This window comes from Protopterus annectens, chromosome 12.part0, assembly GCF_019279795.1.
Source record: "Protopterus annectens isolate FY-2018-M chromosome 12.part0, PAN1.0, whole genome shotgun sequence".
NCBI classification, from domain to species: Eukaryota; Metazoa; Chordata; order Ceratodontiformes; family Protopteridae; genus Protopterus; species Protopterus annectens.
The window spans coordinates 96,917,241-96,943,946 of record NC_056746.1 but is presented as its reverse complement, the minus strand read 5'-3'; the positions used below and the strand labels follow the sequence as shown (position 1 = coordinate 96,943,946).

Below are 26,706 nucleotides of genomic sequence, written 5' to 3'. Positions count from 1 at the left end.
ACCTGAGCACATAATGACACCTTGTGCCCTCCTTTAGTATTCTTTTACCAGGATTTCTGATGCATAGTGTGGCCAGTCCATGAATGGTACAGCATAGCCTGGTATTAGTTTTACAAGCATTGTTATTAATCTTTGTTATACCTAATCTGGCTCATAGATGTCAGTGCTATGTTTACTGTGCCCACCTCCACTTTGTATAATCATTCCCTGCAGCTAGTTCCTCCACAGGCTCCTCCCCTGCAGCTGGATCCTCCACAGGCTGTTCGTCAGGCATATCCTCCTTTAAAGGTTCTTCCCTTTTAGCCAGCTCCTCCACGTGATCTTCATCAGGCACCTCCTCCTTCATAGGCTCCTCATCAGACTCCTCATTCTTCACATGCTCCTCCCCCGCAGCTAGCTCCTTCACAAGCTCCTCATCAAGCACCTCCTCCTTCAAAGGCTCTTCCCCTGTATTTGGTTCCTCCACAAACTCATCAACAGGCACATCTGACCCTGTCAGTTTCTGGAGATGCTATTATACTGTTCTGTGACTCATGAACTTTTCCATGCATGATGAATAGTGGCTACTGCACATGTGCATCTAGGAAGGCATACATGCCTTGGCCCATACTGCAGGATTGCTGGATGCTAGTTCACCAGGGGCAGGACTGAATGAGTGCAAGGGAATTCATCTGGTCCAGCCCATCGAGTGCTCTCTTCTTGAATAATGCCCATGATCCTAAGCCCTGCTCACCAAGTAGCAATATCTGATAGTTTGCTTGCAGCCTTTGAGATTATGGAGGAATTGAAAAAGAGACACTGCTAGCACTGCATAACACTGTTTCCTTTTCCGTTTTTGTATATATATATATATATATATATATATATATATATATATATATATATATATACATACAACAAAAAACATACACCAGAAGAGAAAATAATATAAAAATAAAACTTCTATTTAAAACAATAAAATAATAAATAATTAAAGTAAATAAAACTCGCAGGCACCAAACAGTTCAATTAAGCTTTCGCTCTTATTAGATGATTCTGAAGAAGCTCTTTCATCTAATAAGAAAGCTTAATTGAACTGTTTGGTGCCTGCGAGTTTTATTTACTTTAATTATTTATTATTTTATTGTTTTAAATAGAAGAAGTTTTATTTTTATATATATATATATATATATATATATATATGTGTGTGTGTGTGTGTGTGTGTGTGTGTATCTTGAACCATCTAATGAAACAATGATCACACTGAAAGTGATAAAAAAACAGATAGCCCACACACTCAGTCACATTCTACACACATGCCTACACTCTGTAAAGTCAACTGACTTTCAATCAAAAGAATGTACCCTGCAAACTATAAGCAAAAATTGTATAAGTACATCCTCTCGCATCACATACATGCATAGACTTATACCCCTCAGCACACATATCCGTAAATGCACTAACATTAAATACAGTTTCTATTTTTACATGGAAGGCCGTGCTCCCCATGTCCCCACAATTTAAAATATACTATCTCTTAGATTTCACAGCAGTTTGTAAAGGACATATTCCTAATCACCGCTGTGCAATGATCTTGCAGTACAAAGCAAGGCACTTTTCAATATGTTGTGCCTCACAACCCACAGGAAATGCACATTTTGACCTGTTAAGCTTTCAGTCAGTTGAGATTCAGCTGAAGGCATTTGATGGGCTGTTGTCTCAAGTACGTGAATGGAACCCACATGTATATGTATATTGTAACATGGAACGCTGGTCCCACTGAATGAGTGCCCAACGAGTCAGGCCAGAGGGAAGAATGACATACTGTCCCACTCACCAGGCTGCACAAGGAGAAAGTCACGGTCCGCTGTCTTTCCACTGCCAGGATTTGTCAGATCATGCATGCACTCAGGTCTCTCACAACAAGTACTGTTATGACTCTGTCACAGGTCATGTTGGTGTGAATGACCTGAGATGTCCGTCACTGGACTATATGAAGAGAGACATGGTCGAGTTCTCTGAGTGTGTGTCCCAGGCAGGTATGTTCCTAGCCTTGAGCAGCATACTACCCTCACCTTGAATGATGCCACAGTGTAAACAAAAATAATTGATTTCAATAATTAGCTCAGTTTTTGGTGTCATTCAAAGGGCAGCCTGGGCAGCCATGGTCAACAAACCCTGCTGCTTTGCCAGAGACAGTTTGCACCTGGCACCTCTAGACTTTCAGGTGCTGGGAAAGGCACTTGCCTTCCCCATAGTGCCTTTTTCAGGCAAGATCTTGAAAACAACATTACCAACTTGAAATTAACAAAGCAGAACAAAATAAGGGTCATGCTGCTAAATGCTAGGAGCGTAAACCAAAAACTGGACTCCCTGGAAGCACTTCTATCACTAGAAGATGTAGATGTCTGTGCAGTCACAGAAACATGGTTCAAGGCCTCAGAGAATACCCTGGCCTTGCAAGGCTACAATGCATTCCACACCTTTAGATCACAAAATGAACATGTGAAAACCAAAGGAGGTGGTGTTTCAATCTACTGTATATTAATATATTTTACTTCAATGCTAATGCTACTGTTTTAAATCTATTAGTCTCGGGATTTGGCTTGGGTTGTGACTGAAAAGGCCATTGGACCAGTCATTTACCAAGTTAACAAAAATGAAATTAATAAATAAATAAGAACATATCTTTGGAATGGTAGTGTCTAAAAATGCTTTCTTAATCCAGAGTCTTACTAGTGAGAGAAAAGTTATTTTGTTTTAAGCTTAATGCGATCTTTTAATGCATTTCTATATGAAAACAGTTGACAGTTTATACCAACTGCAGATGTTCATTTTGTAATAAAGGAAAACATTTTTTGCAGGAGTCTGTACAAATAAAAGTAGTAGTCAGTCTCTTTGCTAAATTTAAATGTGTTTTACATTTATTGTACAAAACACAGTAAAGTCTGATACCATATAGAAGTACATCATGGAAGTAAAGTTTTGTATTTAGTACAAGAGATCAAAGTCATGAAAAGTATTACGCCACAAAGGTAGCTAGAAATTTAATAAGAGTCTCAAACATTTTATCACTCAAAATTTGTTTGCAAAGAAAGGACAAATATAGCTGAAAATAGACAGTCTGTTGCCGCTACCATTAACTGCCGCTAAATGTTGTTTGCTGCCAGTTGTTGTATTCTTTGTAGTAATGTGCAAATAATTATACAATGTCTTGTTTTAGGGCTGGATGAATGAAATATATTTCTACAAGCCTGAATTGTACCACGCGTCACTGACACACTCCGTATATGTGACCTTAGAAGGTTCATCATTGAAGCTTTCATATCCCAAGAATAATATTCCTCGCAAAGCGACTTTCGAAGAAGCTAAACACGATGTTGTGTTTACCAGTGAGCGATGTTACAATTTATCAGAAAGCAAGGTGAGCAAGATGTTTGCAAATATCTTCAGATTTATTTATTGATTTTACAAGGCAGATACTTTGGCAGGTTAATCTCACTAACATTTACCGCTAGCTGCCTGGTTACGATGTAACACAATTACTTCATCAGTTTTATATGTGGTCATAATGCATTGTTATGTTGCACAGAATTAGTGCACAATGGCCCTTCACGAACTTCTGCATCGTCATAATATAGTATCACCTTATAAAAGAGTGCACAATGCACACTGACTCTCCATGTGGTTTATTTTTGATGTATATCATACCAATAACACACTTTATGTTTCAGAATAGTCATAATAAAAGTGTATCATCCCTGCTACTTTAACAACGTAGATCTTGGATTAAGATTCTCGTAACAGTACCTACTGCCGTATGCACAGCTGAATAAGTCTTGTTTGCTTTCCTTTATTTTTACTACTTTTCTTGAGTTGAAGTGTCTTCATAACAATATCTTATTACAGATCCACTAAAGCTATCAGATAGGCTTACATTGCTCAGTTGAGAACAGTTTTAACAAATCTGAACCAAGTGATAGTTTATCAGCTAATACCATATAACATTTTCAAAGGCCCAACAACTGCTTCCACTGTTATATCATACTGTTATTCCAAGAACGTGTCAAACAAAGTACAACTGGTACTCGCTCTTTCTGGTAGTTCCCCTTGTGTGAGTGGTCTGGGAAGTATATTGGGTCCTAATACTCATAATGAGTATTACAGTCACAGTCAGCTTTAAGTAATGACTATAATAATTACCAGTAAGCATGAAATCATTGCCAGATTACCTAAGAGTTCCTAACATGAGCAGAGAGGCAACGGAATGGGGCAGAGCTAACTGTGAACCCATGTCAACATTAACAAGTAAGTTGTCAGCTGTTAGTGGCCACATAACTGGTGAACTACCACAAAAATTAAATTGAAGGAGCCCACAACTGTCCTATGATTAAACAAATGAGCCATGTCACAAGATTCAGTTCGTAACCATCTGAAATGTTGGTACCCACTAGAACAAGTCCCAAAATATGGAAAATAAATGGCTGAAAGAACAGACTAGTATATAATAAGCCTGAGAAGCTATTTCTTGGAATATTCCCTTTTCTCCAAGGTATGGTTATATTGGAGTTGGTATATATAAGTTTGGGGGGGGATTGGAGTGGGTATATATAAGTTTTAGGGGGGTGAGGAGGGATAAGGAAAAGAACAATTTTTGAGATTCACTCTTCTCCTGTGTTTTTGGTCTTTGTTTTCGGCTTTTTTGCCACTTGGCCTTTTGAGTGACATTTTAGTAGGGAGATGATTCAGTTTTATCTTGACTGAACCCAGAAAAACAGCAAGAAAAGTACAAAACCCTAGTCACCCCAGATAATTCCAAATGAAAAGTATAAAATTAACTATTGTTGTGCTATAAGTAAAATACAGTTCATTGCACATTGCTGTGCTCTGCAAAGCAGGTCTATCCCTGCATGAAACAAGAACAACATAAAACAAAATACAGTTAGAACAACAGGAGTGCAGCAGGCTGAGTGCGTCACAGGTCAGCACTGTGAAGCTGTGGTCAATGGGGTAAAGGAGCAGCCAGCCACAAGAGACAGTGGATCAGTTAGGAAAGCTCAGCACAAGCACCAACTAATCCAGAACGTGGAGTGGAACCTTCCCTCCTCTTACCTGCAACAATAACCACATCCATCAAGCCCAAAATCAGTAACAGTACGTCCTAAGTCACTGGCCTGCTCTCTGGTCGAAACCCAGATGAAACAAGAACAGTTAATAGATTTGTAGTTATCCTAAGGCCATGGAGGCTTATGATCATTTACACCTTGATAGTACACTCCCTCAGGCTGCACCTCCTTTCCACTGGAGTGCCATACCAGTCAATCCTGGAGTAAATTTGTGGATACCCATCCAGTCATCTAGAGTGTGCTTAAAGGAAGGTAGTGATTTGCACTGCTTAACATGCAGGGAAGGGTTATGCTCATACATTTTTTGAAGGATTTTGAAGTCTGAAACTCAAACATATGTCGTTATTTGGTGACTTCAATCCTCAGATCATCCCCATGATTTGCCAGAAAGTCACAAATTTTATGAGTCCAAAATCTGGACATTCTGCGAAAATCTGGACACTTGAGAGGTATGGTTAAATTTATGCTAGAGGTTTGGGAGACATTTGACAATAAACTTGTCACTCCACTGTGTTTTATTTATCTGCTGGTGAAGATTTAGGTTAATGGTTCTAATGTTGGTGGAGATATTGGGCTTGCAGAGATACAGAAGGCCCATGTCAACCACATCTCTAATAGCACAGTAAACCAGCCAGAGATCTTTCTTCAAAAGTCTATAAACACTGAATGAAGGGATAGAGCTTCCAGTCTCTCCGGGTAGCTGAGGGACTTTAGGCATGTGATTTTTTTGGTTAGGACCCTTTAGGTATAAATAACAATATAAAAAAATGACAAAATATAATTAGCACAGCAGGACTCCGGCAAGTTATATGCATCACAACTCTGCATCCGAAAGCCATTACGTCAATAAAATTTACTTGGGGGGAAGATGTATGCAGATCCAGAACTGCTTCTGGATTTCAGATTCACATTTGCAATCTGTTTCAAAGTCTGAGGGTTCAGTAAGCTAATGTACACATTTTACCTTGGTTACAGAAAGTGTAGTGTAACAGACTAGGGGCCAGAATCATAAAGGTTACCACAAAGTGTACACAAGCGTACACTTTGCGAATTCAAGAACAGCGCTACCACGATGCTTGTGTTGTCTATTCACTCAGAAAGGTTATTTTACTAAGTTTGAACTGAAATAAGACATACCTCAAGTTAAGCAAATTAAAAGCAAAGGCCCTGATGGAGTTTCTCAGAAATTTCCAGAAATCTTTCTGATTCTCATCAAGACGTCCTTCTCAACACGTTAGTCCGTCTGAAACAATGAAACCTCCAAAGGAGGTCTCAGTTATTACTGTAACATTAAAATCAAAAATATATAATGAATCCTACTGCTTTCTCACACAGTGTGAGTGCCTATTACTTTTCACAGCATGTAACTGGTGACTGAATGAAGTAACTTTAGTAACGTGATATCATCCTATATTAGGTTATAGTATGGCATGTTAGATGACGTATTAAGAAGCTGACCGTTTTAGACCTTAATTGAGGAAAATATTTTTTTATTCAGGCATGTCCAAGGGTCAACTCCCAGTGTTCTCTCCTGTCTATCTGATGAATCTGGGCATCTTGGGGCAATGTAGAAATTGCCTCATGTACACAGACAACCCTCTCCTCCTACCACCCAGCACTACAACCTGTGAGAGATGCACTTATCTAGGCAAACTGGAGGTAAAGCTCTCTCCAGCCAAGACTGAACTTGACATTCAAGAGGAGCAGGTAAACACTTGCACCACACCACACTTATCACATAGTCTCACTAAATCTATACCACCAAAATCCACACATAGAAACACAAAAACATTTGTGGAGGCTCTCAATAATAATCTGCCCAAGCAACAGAGACCTCCAAAGCAGAAACGCAAGCAATTTCCACCCCCAACACAACCCAAATGACACATAGCCCACAGACTCAGTGCGCCACTCAACCACAGCCAATATGGCAAAACAACGTATCAAACACACTAGTCATAGGTGACTCTATAGTCAGGCACACTGATGTCCCACTCACCAGGCAAAACAAGGAGAAGGTTACTGCCTGTCGGGTGCCAGGATCTGCCACATAGCCCACATACTCAGGTCACTCCACAACAAGTACAAATATGACTCTGTCATTGTCCATGTTGGTGTGAATGACCTGAGATGTACCTCCCTGGACTACATGAAAAGAGACATGGAAGAGCTCTCCGATCTTGTAGCCCAGGCAGGTATGACCCTAGTCCTGAGTAGCATTCTGCCATCGCCCAGAATGATACCACAGTACAAGGACAAAATGATTGACTTCAACAATTGGCTAAGCTTTTGGTGTCATTCTAAGGGGATCCAGTATCTGTCTGCTTGGGGTGACATGGTTGACAGACCACAATGCTTTGCCAGAGATGGCCTGCACCTGTCGCTCCATGGGATTCCAGATACTGGCTAAGGCTCTTGCTGCCCCTATAGTGCCTTTTTTAGGCAAGGCTCAAATGACAAATTTACCACCGTAACAGGAACAGGCAAGCAAAAACTGAGGGTAATGCTACTGAATGCTAGAAGTCTAAATCTCAAAATGCACTCACTCGAGGCACTCCTTAAAATGGAGAACATTGATATCTGTGTAGTGACTGAGACCTGGTTCAAGGCTCCAGAGAGCACCCCTGCACCACCAGGCTATAACTCACCCCTGCACTACCAGGCTATAACTCATACCACACTTTTCAGCCATGTAACCTGGAAGGGAACACCAAAGGTGGAGGTGTGTCCATATTCATTAAGGATATCCACAAATCCAGGCTTATTGCTCAGCATAATGCATCCGAGGTTATCCAAGTGCAACTAACTCTGGGCAAAACTGCAGTCCAAATTGTAGCTTGCTACAGATCCCCCACGATGCCCCAGGATTCCCACTCCTTTTTTCTTGATGTACTGGAAAATATTAGGGTTCAACCAAACACCCTAATAATGGGTGATTTCAACTACCCCACCATTAACTGGGAAAACTACTTGTGTACCAACTCCTTCACAAAACGCTTTCTGGAATTCATAAGTTCCAATGCCCTGGATCAACTTATCCACACCCCCACCAGAGACAACAATATCCTAGACCTAGTCATTACCAACATGAGTGACCGGTGTTCCACACCTGAAGTCAAATCCTCGTTGGTCCGATCCGACCATAAGCTAATCACCCTTGATATATCCACATCCCGCCCCCACCTCCCATTAAGGAAACCACAGTAAAAAATTTCTCCAACGCCAACTTCATGCTTCTTAAGACAGAAGTGGTGAACGTCATGACACCCATGCAGATGGACAATACAGTTACGACTGCTGAATCTTACACAAATGCACCCTATAAGCACTTACAAGAGTGCATGGATCGTGCTATCCCAAACAGAACCAAGATGCTATCCTCCAAAAAAAGGAAGCTAATCTGGTGGTCCCCTGCCATAAACAAACTGTACAACAGGAGGAAGAAATTGTTGCAAAAGAGAGTAAAATGCTACGAGTGGAGAAGCTCCCTGGTCAGCCTCAGTAAGAATCTGTGATCCCTTATAAGATCCTCCAAAGCTAGCTATGAAAACAAAATCACCACTGATTCTAAGAACAACCACAAAGCATTCTATAGCTATGTCAAGAATCTCAATGGCAACACCCAGATCTGCTCTGAGTTACAGCACAACGGCATGAAAATTACAGAACCAACTGATATTGCCAGCATCCTGGCAGATAGGTTCAGTGCTAACTTTACCCCCCCCCTCACCCGCTAAAGGGCCCATATCTATACAGGAAGAATGCAGAGTCCTTGTAATCACAACTATGCAGGTAAAAGCTGCACTCTCTAAAACCAAAAACACAGCATCCATGGGAACAAACAACACCCCAGGCTGCATTTTACATGAACTTCAGAACGAACTGGCTCCCCACCTAAGCACCATGTTCAATCATAGCCTCACATTAGGCTTTGTGCCCACTGAATGGTGTACAGCAACAGTTATCCCACTCCACAAAGGAGGAGCCACCACTGATCCCAGGAACTATCGCCCTATTAGCCTGACGAGCCTGGTCTGCAAGGCCATGGAACGTATCATCACGGAACTCATAAACAAAGACATTGGTAACCTCCACATCTGGATCCCACCCAGTTCGGGTTTGTGAAAGGCAGATCATGCCTCCTGAACCTGATCAACTTCTTTGAGACAGTCACCATAGCCGTAGAAGAGGGTAAGGTGGTTCACACAGCCTATCTTGACCTCGCCAAGGCTTTCAACACCATTCCCCATTCTGGAATTATAGCTAAACTCACTAAACTAGGTATAAATCCCTATGTCACAAGATGGGTTGCCAACTGGCTCACTGACAGAACCCACACTGTAAAAGTTGCACACTCCAAATCTGGCCTCAAACCAGTGACAAGTGGAGTACCACAGGGTTCAGTCCTGGGACGTCTCCTGTTTGGTATCTACTTCTTTGAAGTACAGGCTAACACAGAAGGCCTCTGGCTAATGAAGTTCACAGATGACTGCAAACTAGGAGCTATAGTCAAGTCCCCAAATGATGTGAACATCCTACAGAAGGTCCTCATTGAGACAGATGCCTGGTGTCAGAGCCATGGCCTCAAGCTCTATGCCAAAAAGTGCATTGTCATCCCCTTTAGTAAAAACTCTGTACCCATGAACTACTACATAGACAGCAGTCTACTTAACACAGAATGTGTGATAAGAGACCTTGGGACCCAGGTGGACAGTAGTGTGTCCTTTGATAGTCACATCGCTACAGTAGTCAGGAAGTCCTTCTACATGGCATACCTCATCATAAAAGGGTTTTCATCCAGGAAAAAAGAGGTCATTGTTCCCCTCTACTCGACACTCATTAGACCCATTAGAGAGTACAACGCCCCTTTTGGAATGTACCTCACAAGACATCTGCAGCAGCTGGAAAGGCCACAGAAGTACCTCACAAAGAGGATTACTGGCCTCAAACAGATGCCCTACACTGACCATCTCAAAAAACTCCAGCTTTACTCCATAGCATATCACCTACTCTGAGGTGATCTCTGCCTAACATATAAAGCTATGTCAAACCCAGAGCTGTTGGATATGCTACACCTAAAGAAATCCCAACCCTTCCGAGCTACATGCTCTAGGGACCTAAACCTTGTCACCACAATAAATAGGAAATGCTGGAGTGATAGATTCCTGTTCCAGAGACTTCCCATATTCTGGAACAGGCTACCCATCTATGTCAAGCAAAGTTCTTCATTAGCACTCTTCAAGAAAAATCTTGATGAGTGGATGGGAAATAGGAAATACACCCCGGGGATAACTTCTGTGTCTCTGCTCGACGGTGGCACAGGAAAATAACATTCTTGGGTGGCGTAAGCCAGGGAACCTTGTTGGCTAGGCTTATGTAGGCCCTCGGGCCGATAGCCTAGTACCTACCTATGAACCTATGAACCTATAATTCAAATAGACCAGTGTGGATTTATAGTAACAAAGCAAACATGGTAGAACATCAAACAAGAACTCTCTCTGTTAGCTTATATAACTATTACTGTAATATTAATAAGTACACCAGCCGTGCTACTGGTAGAAAGGAATTTATTACTCTTCTATAGTGTTTCTGTGCAAACGTTTCCAGTGAAACAAAAAGCAAGCACTCCAACTGCTAACATTTTTATTTATTCACTAAGACTGCCAAGGAAAAGTGGGGGGAAATGCTCATATGGAAGAGAAAAACAATATTAGAGTGGCAAGCCAATCTGTTGGTCTGAGCTTCAAAAGTGTCTGCAAGTACGGTGGCTTTGTGACAAGATCAATGACTAGGAAAAATAAAAAGCTGGCAGACAAGGACTCCTACCAGTTAAAATGAATGTGAATTTCTGCTACTCCATAGTACCCCCCTTAGTAACAACCAGTGTGGGCAAGTTACACCATTTGCTTCTGTAATTCTGGAAAGTACCTCACTTCAAGTTTGATGGTTAGATGGCACATTCAGAGCTGTATTTGTACCCAATTGTCTGGCAACATTACTAGCTTGGTCCATAATTGACTTGAGGATATTAGGCTGCTTTCTTTTCTGCATCTTGTGATTTATATGGACGATCATGAAGCATTGGGATGACAACCACTGGTCAGATTTTGAATGCTCATTTTTGTTTTAAGTCAGATGCACTGCATCTGCTTTAGTGTGTACAAATGAACTGACTGCATGTCATACGACTGAATTAATTAATTCATTTATTTGAATTTCTTATGTCGGGTCAAAAATGACCAACTTCATCCATTAAAGGGGTGCAAAGAATTGCAACAACTTTTTTGTCATTCTATTTTAGATAAGAAATAATTTATGCATATTCATGAAATGGTTAAGAATCCCCCCAAAGTTAATTATGATTCAGATTACTGTTAGTTGGAAAGTTAAAATACAAAATAATGTACAAAACTTACTCCAAAAAGTACCAAATAGACCCAAAACAATAACATTTATTAAGCACTTTTGTCCTTCGTACTTGGACTTCAGAATGTTCAGACAATGTACCATTGCAATATTTATGTCAAACAATGTCTCAATGACCAAACTCATTAACCAATGCAATATTTATACAACAAACAATGTCTCAATGAACAATCTCATTAACCAATGCAATATTTACACAACAAACAATGTCTCAATGAACAATCTCATTAACCAATGCAATATTTATACAACAATGTCTCAATGAACAATCTCATTAACCAATGCAATATTTATACAATGTCTCAATGACCAATCTCATTAACCAATGCAATATTTATACAACAAACAATGTCTCAATGAACAATCTCATTAACCAATGCAATATTTATACAACGTCTCAATGAACAATCTCATTAACCAATGCAATATTTACACAACAATGTCTCAATGAACAATCTCATTAACCAATGCAATATTTATACAACAATGTCTCAATGACCAATCTCATTAACCAATGCAATATTTATACAACAAACAATGTCTCAATGAACAATCTCATTAACCAATGCAATATTTATACAACGTCTCAATGAACAATCTCATTAACCAATGCAATATTTACACAACAATGTCTCAATGACCAATCTCATTAACCAATGTAATATTTATACAACAATGTCTCAATGACCAATCTCATTAACCAATGCAATATTTATACAACGTCTCAATGAACAATCTCATTAACCAATGCAATATTTATGTCAAACAATGTCTCAATGACCAATCTCATTAACCAATGCAATATTTACACAACAAACAATGTCTCAATGAACAATCTCATTAACCAATGCAATATTTATACAACAAACAATGTCTCAATGAACAATCTCATTAACCAATGCAATATTTATACAACAATGTCTCAATGAACAATCTCATTAACCAATGCAATATTTATGTCAAACAATGTCTCAATGAACAATCTCATTAACCAATGCAATATTTATACAACAAACAATGTCTCAATGAACAATCTCATTAACCAATGCAATATTTATACAACAATGTCCCAATGAACAATCTCATTAACCAATACAATATTTATACAACAAACAATGTCTCAATGACCAATCTCATTAACCAATGCAATATTTATACAACAATGTCTCAATGAACAATCTCATTAACCAATGCAATATTTATACAACCAATGTCTCAATGAACAATCTCATTAACCAATGCAATATTTATACAACAAACAATGTCTCAGTGAACAATCTCATTAACCAATGCAATATTTATACAACAGACAATGTCTCAATGACCAATATCATTAACCAATACAATATTTATACAACAATGTCTCAATGACCAATCTCATTAACCAATACAATATTTATACAACAAACAATGTCTCAATGACCAATCTCATTAACCAATGCAATATTTAAACAACAATGTCTCAATGAACAATCTCATTAACCAATGCAATATTTATACAACAATGTCTCAATGAACAATCTCATTAACCAATGCAATATTTAAACAACAATGTCTCAATGAACAATCTCATTAACCAATGCAATATTTATACAACAATGTCTCAATGAACAATCTCATTAACCAATGCAATATTTATACAACAAACAATGTCTCAATGAACAATCTCATTAACCAATGCAATATTTATACAACAGACAATGTCTCAATGACCAATCTCATTAACCAATGCAATATTTATGTCAAACAATGTCTCAATGAACAATCTCATTAACCAATGCAATATTTATACAACAGACAATGTCTCAATGACCAATCTCATTAACCAATACAATATTTATACAACAATGTCTCAATGACCAATCTCATTAACCAATACAATATTTATACAACAAACAATGTCTCAATGACCAATCTCATTAACCAATGCAATATTTAAACAACAATGTCTCAATGAACAATCTCATTAACCAATGCAATATTTATACAACAATGTCTCAATGAACAATCTCATTAACCAATGCAATATTTAAACAACAATGTCTCAATGAACAATCTCATTAACCAATGCAATATTTATACAACAATGTCTCAATGAACAATCTCATTAACCAATGCAATATTTATACAACAAACAATGTCTCAATGAACAATCTCATTAACCAATGCAATATTTATACAACAATGTCTCAATGACCAATCTCATTAACCAATACAATATTTATACAACAAACAATGTCTCAATGACCAATCTCATTAACCAATGCAATATTTAAACAACAATGTCTCAATGAACAATCTCATTAACCAATGCAATATTTATACAACAATGTCTCAATGAACAATCTCATTAACCAATGCAATATTTAAACAACAATGTCTCAATGAACAATCTCATTAACCAATGCAATATTTATACAACAATGTCTCAATGAACAATCTCATTAACCAATGCAATATTTATACAACAAACAATGTCTCAATGAACAATCTCATTAACCAATGCAATATTTATGTCAAACAATGTCTCAATGAACAATCTCATTAACCAATGCAATATTTATACAACAGACAATGTCTCAATGACCAATCTCATTAACCAATGCAATATTTATACAACAGACAATGTCTCAATGACCAATCTCATTAACCAATACAATATTTATACAACAATGTCTCAATGACCAATCTCATTAACCAATACAATATTTATACAACAAACAATGTCTCAATGAACAATCTCATTAACCAATGCAATATTTATACAACAATGTCTCAATGAACAATCTCATTAACCAATGCAATATTTATACAACAAACAATGTCTCAATGAACAATCTCATTAACCAATGCAATATTTATGTCAAACAATGTCTCAATGAACAATCTCATTAACCAATGCAATATTTATACAACAATGTCTCAATGAACAATCTCATTAACCAATGCAATATTTACACAACAAACAATGTCTCAATGAACAATCTCATTAACCAGTGCAATATTTACACAACAAACAATGTCTCAATGAACAATCTCATTAACCAATGCAATATTTATACAACAAACAATGTCTCAATGAACAATCTCATTAACCAATGCAATATTTATACAACAAACAATGTCTCAATGAACAATCTCATTAACCAGTGCAATATTTATACAACAAACAATGTCTCAATGAACAATCTCATTAACCAATGCAATATTTAAACAACAATGTCTCAATGAACAATCTCATTAACCAATGCAATATTTACACAACAAACAATGTCTCAATGAACAGTCTCATTAACCAATGCAATATTTATACAACAAACAATGTCTCAATGAACAATCTCATTAACCAATGCAATATTTATACAACAATGTCTCAATGACCAATCTCATTAACCAATGCAATATTTATACAACAATGTCTCAATGACCAATCTCATTAACCAATGCAATATTTATGTCAAACAATGTCTCAATGAACAATCTCATTAACCAATGCAATATTTAAACAACAATGTCTCAATGAACAATCTCATTAACCAATGCAATATTTACACAACAAACAATGTCTCAATGAACAGTCTCATTAACCAATGCAATATTTATACAACAAACAATGTCTCAATGAACAATCTCATTAACCAATGCAATATTTATACAACAATGTCTCAATGACCAATCTCATTAACCAATGCAATATTTATACAACAATGTCTCAATGAACAATCTCATTAACCAATGCAATATTTACACAACAAACAATGTCTCAATGAACAATCTCATTAACCAATGCAATATTTATACAACAATGTCTCAATGACCAATCTCATTAACCAATGCAATATTTATACAACAATGTCTCAATGAACAATCTCATTAACCAATGCAATATTTATACAACAAACAATGTCTCAATGAACAATCTCATTAACCAATGCAATATTTATACAACAAACAATGTCTCAATGAACAATCTCATTAACCAATGCAATATTTACACAACAAACAATGTCTCAATGAACAATCTCATTAACCAATGCAATATTTATACAACAATGTCTCAATGACCAATCTCATTAACCAATGCAATATTTATACAACAATGTCTCAATGAACAATCTCATTAACCAATGCAATATTTACACAACAAACAATGTCTCAATGAACAATCTCATTAACCAATGCAATATTTATACAACAAACAATGTCTCAATGAAAAATCTCATTAACCAATGCAATATTTATGTCAAACAATGTCTTAATGAACAATCTGAGGTACAAAGAACTAAGGTGCCTAATAAATGTTATTGTTTTGTGGCACTTTGGTACTTTTTGGAGTGATTTTTGTTTTCAGTACTGTATACATTCTTTGATATTGTTTTCTGGGAAATATACCAAAACTTACTTATACTGAGTGGGCATGCCATTAAGTATATAACATTGTATTTCTGGACTTAAATACACCATCGGAGCATGTTATGGTTCAGTTACTGCCTTAAAATATACAGCTACGCCTTTAATGTATCATTTCATAAGTAATACAAATAGTACAGAAACTCCCCTAATGAGGTTAAGCATTTAAGATGATGGTGAAATGTTTTTTTATGGATGCAAAGTTAATGTGGTGATGCTCCATAGAAGAAAATTAGTAACATTTCTATAACTCATAGTCCTTTGATGGAATAACATTGGGCTTTTTCTTTTCTGGAAGGATTTGTTTTAAATGAAACTGAAATTCCCATAGCTTTTGTCCTAATACAGAAACACAATGGTTACTACACAGCAGTATATTTATGGCATCTTTTGATTGAAGGACATTGGAAGATTACAAATGCTGTAGTCTGACTGATGTTATGAAGAGTCTAGCAGCAATAAAAGAAAAGACATTGAATTTTGACAGTTTAAAAAGTAAGGAGTCTAGAAAAAAGACAGCTTGTTGCTAAGCATTCAGCAACCCATAAATTAATACTCTTTGTTAAAATTATGTCCTTCTTGTAACGTCTTCATATTAGTGGCTTCATATGTTTGTGTGTGTGTGTTGGGGGGGGGGGCTAGATTCACCAAACAGATGAAGAATATCACACAAGCTATATATTGTATTACTAGGGATGTTTACAAGTGAGTTATTTGATTTCATGTGCTAGTTATTCTGATAACTATTAATGCTAATGTAATGTTAATTTTATGACACCAAACTTGGTTTGCTGAATTTGACTTTTTTCATTTAATTATTAGTGTTGAATTTATGCATTGCTTTCCTTATATTAACTGACCAGTATGATTTTACAATGGTATTGGTAATTTGCTGGTATCCAAACCCATTAATGGGATGACTGATTAGTGCTGTCTTTTAGCTGATATCGAATGCTATCAGTGTATTTTCTGTGTGTAACATTTGTGATATATCGTATTGTTATATCCTTAAAGGGTTGGAATGCTAAATTGAGTTTATGCGTGTAACATGTATGATATGTCCTTAAAGGACTGGAATGCTATTGATCAATTTTCTGTGTGTAACATTTATGAATTATCCTTAAAGGATTGGAATGCTAGTAAATTTTCTGTGTGTAACATTTGTGATATATCTTTAAAGGATTAGAATGCTAACTGGAGTTTATTTGTGTATCATTTATGACATAGCCTTAATGGACTGGAATGCTGTCAATGGATTTTCTGTGTGTAACATTTATGACATGTTTAAAGGACTGTAATGCTAAATGAAGTTTATGTGAATAACATTTATGATATATCCTTAAATGACTGGAATGCTTAATAGAATTTCTTTGTGTGAATTCATGATGGCAATGACTTTCTTGATTAGGAAAAGATGCATTTTTTGAAGGACCTGAAACAGTAGCTTCATAGCAGCCATTAGGCAGTTGAGGGGTGCAGAGGGAATCATCCATGCCTATATGGGGCCCCACAAATTCTGAAGCTGCTTAAAAATAATAAAAAGTCCTTCATTCTCTGATTACACATTTTATCAGGATCACTGTACGTATGGGTAGTGAGGGGATGAATGAATGATTTGAACCATCCCTCTAACACAGTAATAGGACAAGGCTAGACAAGCCATGCTGTGATCATATATGTGGAAAACGCTGCAGATCTGCTGCTCTGAGCAGCCTGTCTCAGGTTTTACCTAGGATATTATTAGGAACAAACATTCTAGATCTTCAAGGATGTGTTTCCTCTTTTCAATTACTGGCAAGACACTGGATAAATGTGACAGCGTTGGTAGCAATACAGACACTGCCAATGGAAGAGAAGGGGTAAAGTCTGCCATAATGCAAATGGGAATCCACTCTGTAGGTTTTTTTTTTTACCCAGGGCAGATGGACATTTGGACTAAAATGTACATTTTTGTTTTACTGTTTATCATGTAAATGACTAGCTTCCTGGCATACATTTGCAAGGGTGGGCTGAGAGAGAGATATCACATTGCGAAAGCGTCATTTTAGAAGTACTCAATTGTATTTATTACTGCTTGGTGTAACTCATTCTAAGCCTTTTAGTTTAAGCACTTGGGCTTCAGACCAGTTGTTTTACATTAGGAAGGTTTGTGGCATGCACTGTTGTGGCAGGACAGGTAGCTTACATCCTTCTAAGTTGGGAACTGCTGATTGAGGGCTCAGTGTCTGTTATTCTAAAAGTGTATTAGTTCTGGTTTAAGCACTTGGGCTTCAGGCCAGTTATTTTACATTAAGAAGGTTCGTGGTCTGCACTCTTGTGGGAGGAGAGGCTGGACTCTGCCCTTATGAGCTGGGAATTTCTGGTTAAAGGCTTATAGTGCCTGCATATCTAAACTGCTTCTTACTGAAATTGGTACACCTTGTTTGCTGTAGCATAGACTAGATCCAGGCCTGCTGAATCTAGCTTTGTTTGTATAACCTGAGCACTAATCCAGGCATTCTTTAAAGTATTCAATTGTATTTATTAGTAACTTGATTAAAGTGTAGCTATCATTCTAAGTCTTTTGGATTAAGCACTTGGGCTTCAGACCAGTTGTTTTACATTAGGAAGGTTTGTGGCCTGCACTGTGGTGGCAGGACAGGCAGCTTACATCCTTCTAAGTTGGGAACTGCTGATTGAGGGCTCAGTGTCTGTTATTCTAAAAGTGTATTAATTCTGGTTTAAGCACTTGGGCTTCACGCCAGTTGTTTTACATTAAGAAGGTTTGTGGTCTACACTGTAGTGGCAGAACAGATAGCTTACATCCTTCTAAGTTGGGAACTGCTGATTGAGGGCTCAGTGTCTGTTATTCTAAAAGTGTATTAATTCTAGTTTAAGCACTTGGGCTTCAGGCCAGTTATTTTACATTAAAAGGGTTTGTGGTCTGCACTCTTGTGGGAGGAGAGGCTGGACTCTGCCCTTCTGAGCTGGGAATTTCTGGTGAAAGGCTTATAGTGCCTGCATATTTGAACTGTTTCTTACTGAAATTGGTACACCTTGTTTGCTATAGCATAGACTAGATCCAGGCCTGCTGAATCTAGCTTTATTTGTATGCTGCTTGATTGTTTGCTTGTTATTTCCCTGAAACGCTAATTCCACCTAAAACGTGGCTTTTCAGTGCTTCTGTGGATCCCTAGTGATATCTGCATTGCTTACTGTACTTATTTCCTTGTTTCACTTGAAAGAAAGTTACTGTTTGTCGTTTTTGCATTTAAGTTACCTGAAACACATTGCATTTAAGTTACCTGGCACTTGCTCACTAAAGCAATTATATAAGTCAGCACTAAAATATTAAAAGCACTACACCCTCACAAACTCCCCTTGAGTACCTCGTTCCCAATTGGCCCTTTTTTCAATTATAAAGGAATTCCCAATACTATTCTAGCATGTCCAAAGGTCAGTTGTCAATCTCCTCTCCGGTCCAGCTGGTGAATCTGGGAATCTTGAGGCAATGTTACAACTGCCTCATGTACACAGACAACCCTCTCCTCCTCCCAACAAATTCCAACACATGTGAGAGATGCAACCAGATAGCCATACTGGAGGCTAAGCTCTCTCAACTCAGTACTGGCGAAACCAGTCAGGAGGAGAAGGAAACCACACTCACTACAATTCCAGTCTCACATAGACCTACCACGACAGCAAACCAAACACATAAACACAAAAACATATTCGAGGCTCTAAATAAAAATCTGCCTAAGCAGCAGAGACCTCCAAAGCAGACACCCAAGCAACCGCTACCCCAAAACAAAACACGTGCAACACATAGCTCACAAAGCCAGTGTGCCGAACAGTCACAGCCCTTAAGGCTAAACAACACACCTGATACACTTGTAATAGATGACTCTATCGTCAGGCACACTCACGTCACCCCCACCAGGCTGAACAAGGAGAAGGTCATGGTGAGCTGCCTGTCAGGCGCTAGGATCCGCCACATAACACAAGCACTCAGGTCACTCCAAGGCAAGTACAAATATGACTCAGTCATTGTCCATGCTGGTGTGAATGACCTGAGACGTACCTCCCTGGACTACATGAAAAGAGACATAGAGGAGCTCTCTGAGCATGTAGCCCAGGCTGGTATGACCCTGACCTTGAGTAGCATCTTACCCTCACCAAGAATGATGCCACAATATGAAGACAAGATGATCAATTTCAACAATTGGCTTAAGTATTGGTGTCATTTAAAGGGGATCCAATGCCTGTCAGCCTGGGATGACATGCTCAACAAGCCACAATGCTTTTCTAGGGACGGCTTGCACCTGTCACCCCTGGGCTTTCAGATATTGGCAAAGGCTCTTGCTACCCCCATAGTGCCTTTTTTAGGCAAGGCTCAAAAGACAAACCCACCTCCATAGGTATCACAAGGGATAAGAAACTAAGAGTAATGCTACTCAATGCCAGAAGTCTAAACCTCAAGATGCACGCACTCGAAACTCTCCTTAGCATGGAGAAAATTGATATCTGTGCAGTAACAGAAACCTGGTTCAAGGCTCCAGAGAGCACCCCAGCACTACCAGGTTATACCTCATACCATGCTTTTTGGCCCCAAAACTTGGACCGTACCACAAAAGGAGGGGGAGTATCAATATTCGTCAAAGATACCCACACCTCCATGTTGGTGGCACAGCACGAAGCATCAGAGACTATCCATGTGCAACTAACAGTGGGTAAAACTGCATTCCAGTTTATAGCCTGCTACAGACCACCCTCCCAAACCCAGGAACCCCACTTGGCCTTCCTGAGAAAACTGGAAAATATGAAGGTCTCTCCAAACACCATTATATTGGGCGACTTCAACTACCCAAACATAGACTGGGAGCATTACTCTAGCTCCAACACCCTAGCCCAAAGGTTCCTAGAATTTATAAACTCAAATGCTATGGAACAACTTGTTACCACTCCCACAAGAGGGGAAAACATACTGGACCTGATCATCACCAACATGGGGACTCTATGTTCCAGACCAGAAGTGTATCCCTCACTAGTAAGATCAGACCATAAACTAATCTCACTGGATATTCACATCCCGACTCCACCCCCTGCCCTGAAAACCACAGTGAAAAACTTCTCTAAAGCAAATTTCACACTCCTCAAAACTGAGGTGGAATCCTTCAAAGCCCCCGGGCCTGTGGAAAATACGGCCCAGACCGCAGAATCCTTTATAAATGCATTCTGTGGACACCTTCAAGAATGCATGGATCATGCAATCCCAAATAATACCAAGACCCAATCCTCCAAAGGCAGACGTCCTGTCTGGTGGACCTCAGCCATAAACAAACTATACAATAGAAGGAGGAAGCTACTACATGATAGAGCAAAATCCCAAAAAGGGAAGGCATCACTGATCAGTATTAGCAAAAAACTACGGCCACTCATAAAATCGTCTAAGGCCAGCTTCGAGAGAAAAATTGCACAGGACACTAAGGATAATCACAAGGCTTTCTTTAGTTATGTTAGGAACCTGGGTGGGAATTCCCAGACATGCTCAGAATTAGTCCAAAATGACAAAAAATACACCAAACCCACAGACATTGCCAACATCCTAGCTGACAGGTTCAGCGCAACAACCCCACCAAAAGGGCAAATATTTATCCCAGTAGAGTGCTGCCCCCCTGACATCTCAGATGCTCAGGTAACAGCTGCCCTCTCCAAAGCAAAAAACACAGCATTAATGGGACCAGATGGTGCCCCGGGCTGCGTCCTACATGAACTCCAAGAAGAGCTAAACCCAAACATAAAACTACTGTTCAGTCTTAGCCTTACTACAGGATATGTACCCAAAGAGTGGCGTACAGCAACAGTGGTCCCTCTCCACAAAGGTGGTGCCTCAACGGATCCTGGAAACTATCGCCCCATAAGCCTGACTAGCTTAGTCTGCAAAGCTATGGAAAGGATCATCATGGACCTCATAAATAAAGATATTGGGGACCTACAGACACTGGATCCTACCCAGTTCGGCTTTGTTAAGGGCAGATCCTGCCTCTTAAACCTGGTTGATTTCTTTGAAACAGTCACCAAGGCCATTGACGAGGGGAAGGTGGTCCACACAGCCTACCTGGACCTCACTAAAGCCTTCGATACAATACCCCACTGGCATTATAGATAAGCTCACCAGCTTAAATATAAACCCCTATGTCACTAGATGGGTTGCAAACTGGCTCAAGGACAGAACTCACATGGTTAGAATTGTTGGAGCCATGTCAGACTCCAAACCAGTTACAAGTGGCGTCCCACAAGGCTCAGTCCTGGGACCTCTCTTGTTCGGTATATATTTCTCGGAGGTACAGGCCAACACGGAAGGACTGTGGCTGACTAAGTTCGCAGATGACTGCAAACTGGGCACCATAATCGACTCTCCAGCCGACACAAGCATCCTCCAAAAGGGCCTCATAGAAACAGACAACTGGTGCCAGAGCCATGGCCTCAAGCTAAACGCCAAAAGTGTATAGTCATCCCTTTGGCAAAACAAAGTGCCCACAAATTACCACATAGGTGGTAATCCATTAAGTACAGAAGAAGTAATTAAGGACCTGGGGACCCAAGTTGATAGCAATCTCTCATTTGACAACCACGTGGCCAAAGTGGTTAGAAAAACATTTTATATAGCCCACCTAATCATGAAGGGATTCACATCTAGATCAGGGGAGGTCATCATCCCTCATCAGGCCCATAATTGAGTACAATGCCCCTTTCGGGATGTACCTTACCAGACACCTGCAGCAACTGGAAAGACCCCAAAAGTACCTCACCAAGAGGATCATAGGGCTCAAACAGATGCCATATGCTGCCCAGTTAAAGAAACTCCAGCTCTACTCAGTGGCATACCGCCTGCTCAGAGGCGATCTGTGCCTGACATATAAAGCCATGTCCAACCCAGATTTAATGGACATGCTGCACCTCAGAAAATCCAAATCCCATCGAGCTACGCACTCGAGAGACTTGAACCTCAGCACTGAAATAAATAGGACATGCTGGAGGGACAGATTCATAACCCAGAGGCTCCCTTCACTCTGGAATAAAATCTCAGTCCAGGTTAGGCAGAGTCCCTCATTGACTCTCTTCAAGAGGAATCTTGATGAGTGGATGGGAGATCGTAGGTTTACCCCGGGAATCACTTCTGTGTCACTGTTAGACAGAGGCACAGTATACTAACCTCGAAAAAGGGCATAGCAAAATTAATTTAAAATGGTTGGCGAAAGCCAAACACACTCTGGCTAGGCTTATAAATGCCCTAGGGCAGTTAGCCTAGTATGAACCTATGAACCTATGAACCTACAAGGCTTGGATATAGATATATAAGGGGTGGGCAGTCAGAAACATGGTGTGTTATGCTGGGGGATCAGCAGTCTGACAGCTGTGAATGCAACTTGAAAATCCTGGCTACACCCATGGTACCACTCAAACCACAGAGATATCACTTGGTCCTAAAAATGCACAGCTATCTACATTTTCTAGCCATGTTCTTCAAACTGAGGCATTGGGAATATAGGCCACTATATCATGGCAAAACTGAATCTGGTGAGCTGAATTTCGCAGAAGGCACCATTTACTGTGTACTTTTGATACAACTCACGTTATGATGTTCTGAGCACAAGCTATAAAGCCAACCCCACTGTTAGGTAGGGAGTATGTTTTTTCAAAAAGTCATGAAACTGTCTGACACAGCTAGTGTAAATCATATAAATCTCTGCAGCTGCATCTCTATATTCTCTTCCATGGTTGTGATGTCTGTCCAGGGATGGCAAATATCCATGTACAGACGCAATGTTTGTACAGCAAAGCCTTTAAGTAAGCCCCATAAAGCACAAAACAAGTCATAAAGTAAGGCCCACATCACCATGAAAGAAACCCCAGTTCATCAAAAATAACAAATAAGTTACAGTGACTGCCTTTTAATAGCTGAAGGATATTTTAAAGAATGTTAAGAATTCAGACTCTGATATTTCAGAATAAGCATGAGTCCTTGTTAGTCTGAAAGTAAAATGATAAATTATTACAAAGTTAAGGTCCAGCTGGAAAGTTTCTGTGAAGCCATGAATATTGATTTTAAGAAGTTTTCAGCATTCTTTCTGGTTCATAGGTTCATAGGTTCATAGGTTCATACTAGGCTATCTGCCCGAGGGCATTTACAAGCCTAGCCCATAGTTTTGTGGCTTACGCCACCCCTTTAGTATGGGGAACTATACCCATTATTTTGCTGTGCCTCTGTTGAGCAGTGACACTGAGGTAATCCCTGTGGTATATCCGGTATAATAAAGCTGAGATACTCGGTTGATTTTTTCTTCACAGAACTGAGAACATCTCATTTTAAAGTATAGACATTTATTATATAAAACAAGATGCCATTTTGCATGGAAAGAAGTACTTGCAGTGTTAGTAGATTTAATCTACTCAGACCCGACATCTTCAAGAAGTTTTCTCAAAGCGAAAAAAAAACCTTCCAAGCTTTACAGTTTTCCCTGTGAAATTATTTTCAGTTATTGTTTTACAACCATATTGATTTATTTATGCAGTTTTATTTCCACTTTAAGCAAATATTTTATAAAAGGTAAGTTTACTTACTTGTCTGGCATGTGTGTCAAGTTCAGACTTTTAAGGTTTGATTTTTTTTACCTTTTTTCTCAAATAAGTTGATGTAAAATATTGGTGTAGAAAAGAATTATTGGAATTAGATGATTTCAGGCAAATATAAACTCTTTCATTTTGTGCATTCTACAGTTTACTTAACTTCTTGTTCTGGTTACAGGTCTCCCTTGCCCCACCTGGACTTGCTAAGAAAAGAATGTGGAATAAAAAATATCCAATATGTTTAATTCTTGCTGAGCAAAGTGGCCTCAGTTCCCAAACTTTTACTGAATCTACTGCTGTTGACAATCAAATTAGTGACTCGGAAAATCTGTGTGTGCCTACAGCAAGAGCGAATGATACAAGAAACCAGTCAGGGCAAACTAAAGAGGGTATCCTTTACCTTTTTGGGAGGACTGGGAGAGAGAAAGAGGAGTGGTACCAGCACTTTTTGGTGGCGTCCAGGATAACAGCCGAGGAAAAGTATGGCAGTAGATGTGAAGAGAGACTTGGTAAAGTGCTACATTTATTTACTTTGTTCTGACTGCATCACTGCAGAAATATTGGCACTTAGTGTGTAGGAGAGCGCTTTATTTCCCAGGGTGTATGCAATTATCATGAGAACACATGCTTCTGCTTGCGTGCTCATAGTTAGAGCTTAATAATGTTACGGTGGGCATGCAGACTGTTTATTTACTGGATTTCATTTGACAAGTAACATCTCCCTGAGTGCAGCAAAGCTGTTTTACATGGGTATTCAATGAGTTATTCTCCATACATATAAGGAAATGGATAAAAACATAGTAATAAAAATAAACAGAGTAAATCAGAAAAACACATCTCAAAACTAAGGTATATTATTGTTTCAAATATTTTGTATATAGGTTCATAGGTAAGTACTAGGCTAGCTGCCTTTGCAGGCCATTTTAAGCCCAGACAATTTCCCTTTTTGAGCTTCAATTAACTTATCCCATTTGGTGTTAGACTGGCCTTAACCATCCCATGGTCAATAAATATATATATTATCCCTAGTGTGAATAACTGGGATCATACTTAGATAATCTGAGGGGACCCCTGCATGGGATAAAGCATTTAGGAGTTGCCTCTGTCCATCAGTAGTGCAGGAGATAGTCCTGGGGTAAATGTTCTGTTTCATCCATAGATCCCACTTGTATTTGAATTTAAACAGGAATAAACTTTGTTTTACATGGATGAGGATTCTGTTGTACAGCAGTAGTATCCTCTGTGAGATAAACCTGTCCCTCCAAACTGTTCTGTTGATGTAGCAGAAGGGGGTTACACCCATAGACTGAGTATTTCTGATGCCATTTGACTTTCTTATGTGCAGTAAATCCATCAGTATTAGGTCAGAGGATGCCTTCTATGCCAGACACAGGTCACCTCTTAGCAGTCTGTAGGATGCCAAGTATAGTGACAGGGCTTTGAGTCGGTCCATGTAGGACATAATGTTTAGACCTTGTATCCTTTTAGTAAGGTATCTCTGTGGGTGCTCCAACTATTGCATGTGTTTGGACAGATACATGCCAAAGGGAGCATTATATTCAATGACTGGCCTAATGACATCTGAGTAATAGGGGCACGATGGCATCCCTAGACCCAGACACACTCCCTTTCCTTATAAGCTTAGCAATAAAGAATGACTTTATTATGACAAGGGGCACGTATTGGTTGAAGATTATATCACTGGGCACATAAGTTCCCAAATCCCAAACAAGTAGGTGAACTCTTAAGGGTATATTGTCAATGTGGTAGTTCCAGAGGGTAGATGACTTAACTAAGGATACAATAATGCATTTTTTGGCATTTAGTTTTAGTCCATGATTTTGGCACCTGTTCTTTATGTGGCACAGACCTTTCTGCAGGATGGCTAAATCATCTGGAGATCAGTGACTGCTCCTAGCTTGCAATTATTTGCAAACTTAGTCAGCCAGAGCCCTTTGGTATTGGCTTTAGAGATATAGATGCCAAACAGGAGAAATCCCACAAATAGAGCCCTGGGGACTCCACTGGTAACTGGTCTCTTTCTTGAGGTAAGTTCCTCACTTTAATTTCCTGCATCCTATCTGTGAGCCAGTTGACAATCCAATAGATGAAATAAAGGTTTATTCCTGTTTTATGTAGCTTTTCTACTATGCCC

General features: G+C 39.0%; 1 protein-coding gene across 1 annotated transcript in view; it reads left to right on the top strand.

Annotated features, from left to right (window-relative positions):
• Positions 1 to 26,706, top strand: part of LOC122816372 (testis-expressed protein 2-like) — a 434,050-nt gene that overhangs the window by 127,090 nt on the left and 280,254 nt on the right. The window contains exons 3-4 of the mRNA XM_044089116.1: positions 3,203 to 3,403; positions 24,730 to 25,060. Of these exons, the coding sequence (XP_043945051.1) occupies positions 3,203 to 3,403; positions 24,730 to 25,060 (532 nt within the window). The remainder of the gene's footprint in view (positions 1 to 3,202; positions 3,404 to 24,729; positions 25,061 to 26,706) is intronic.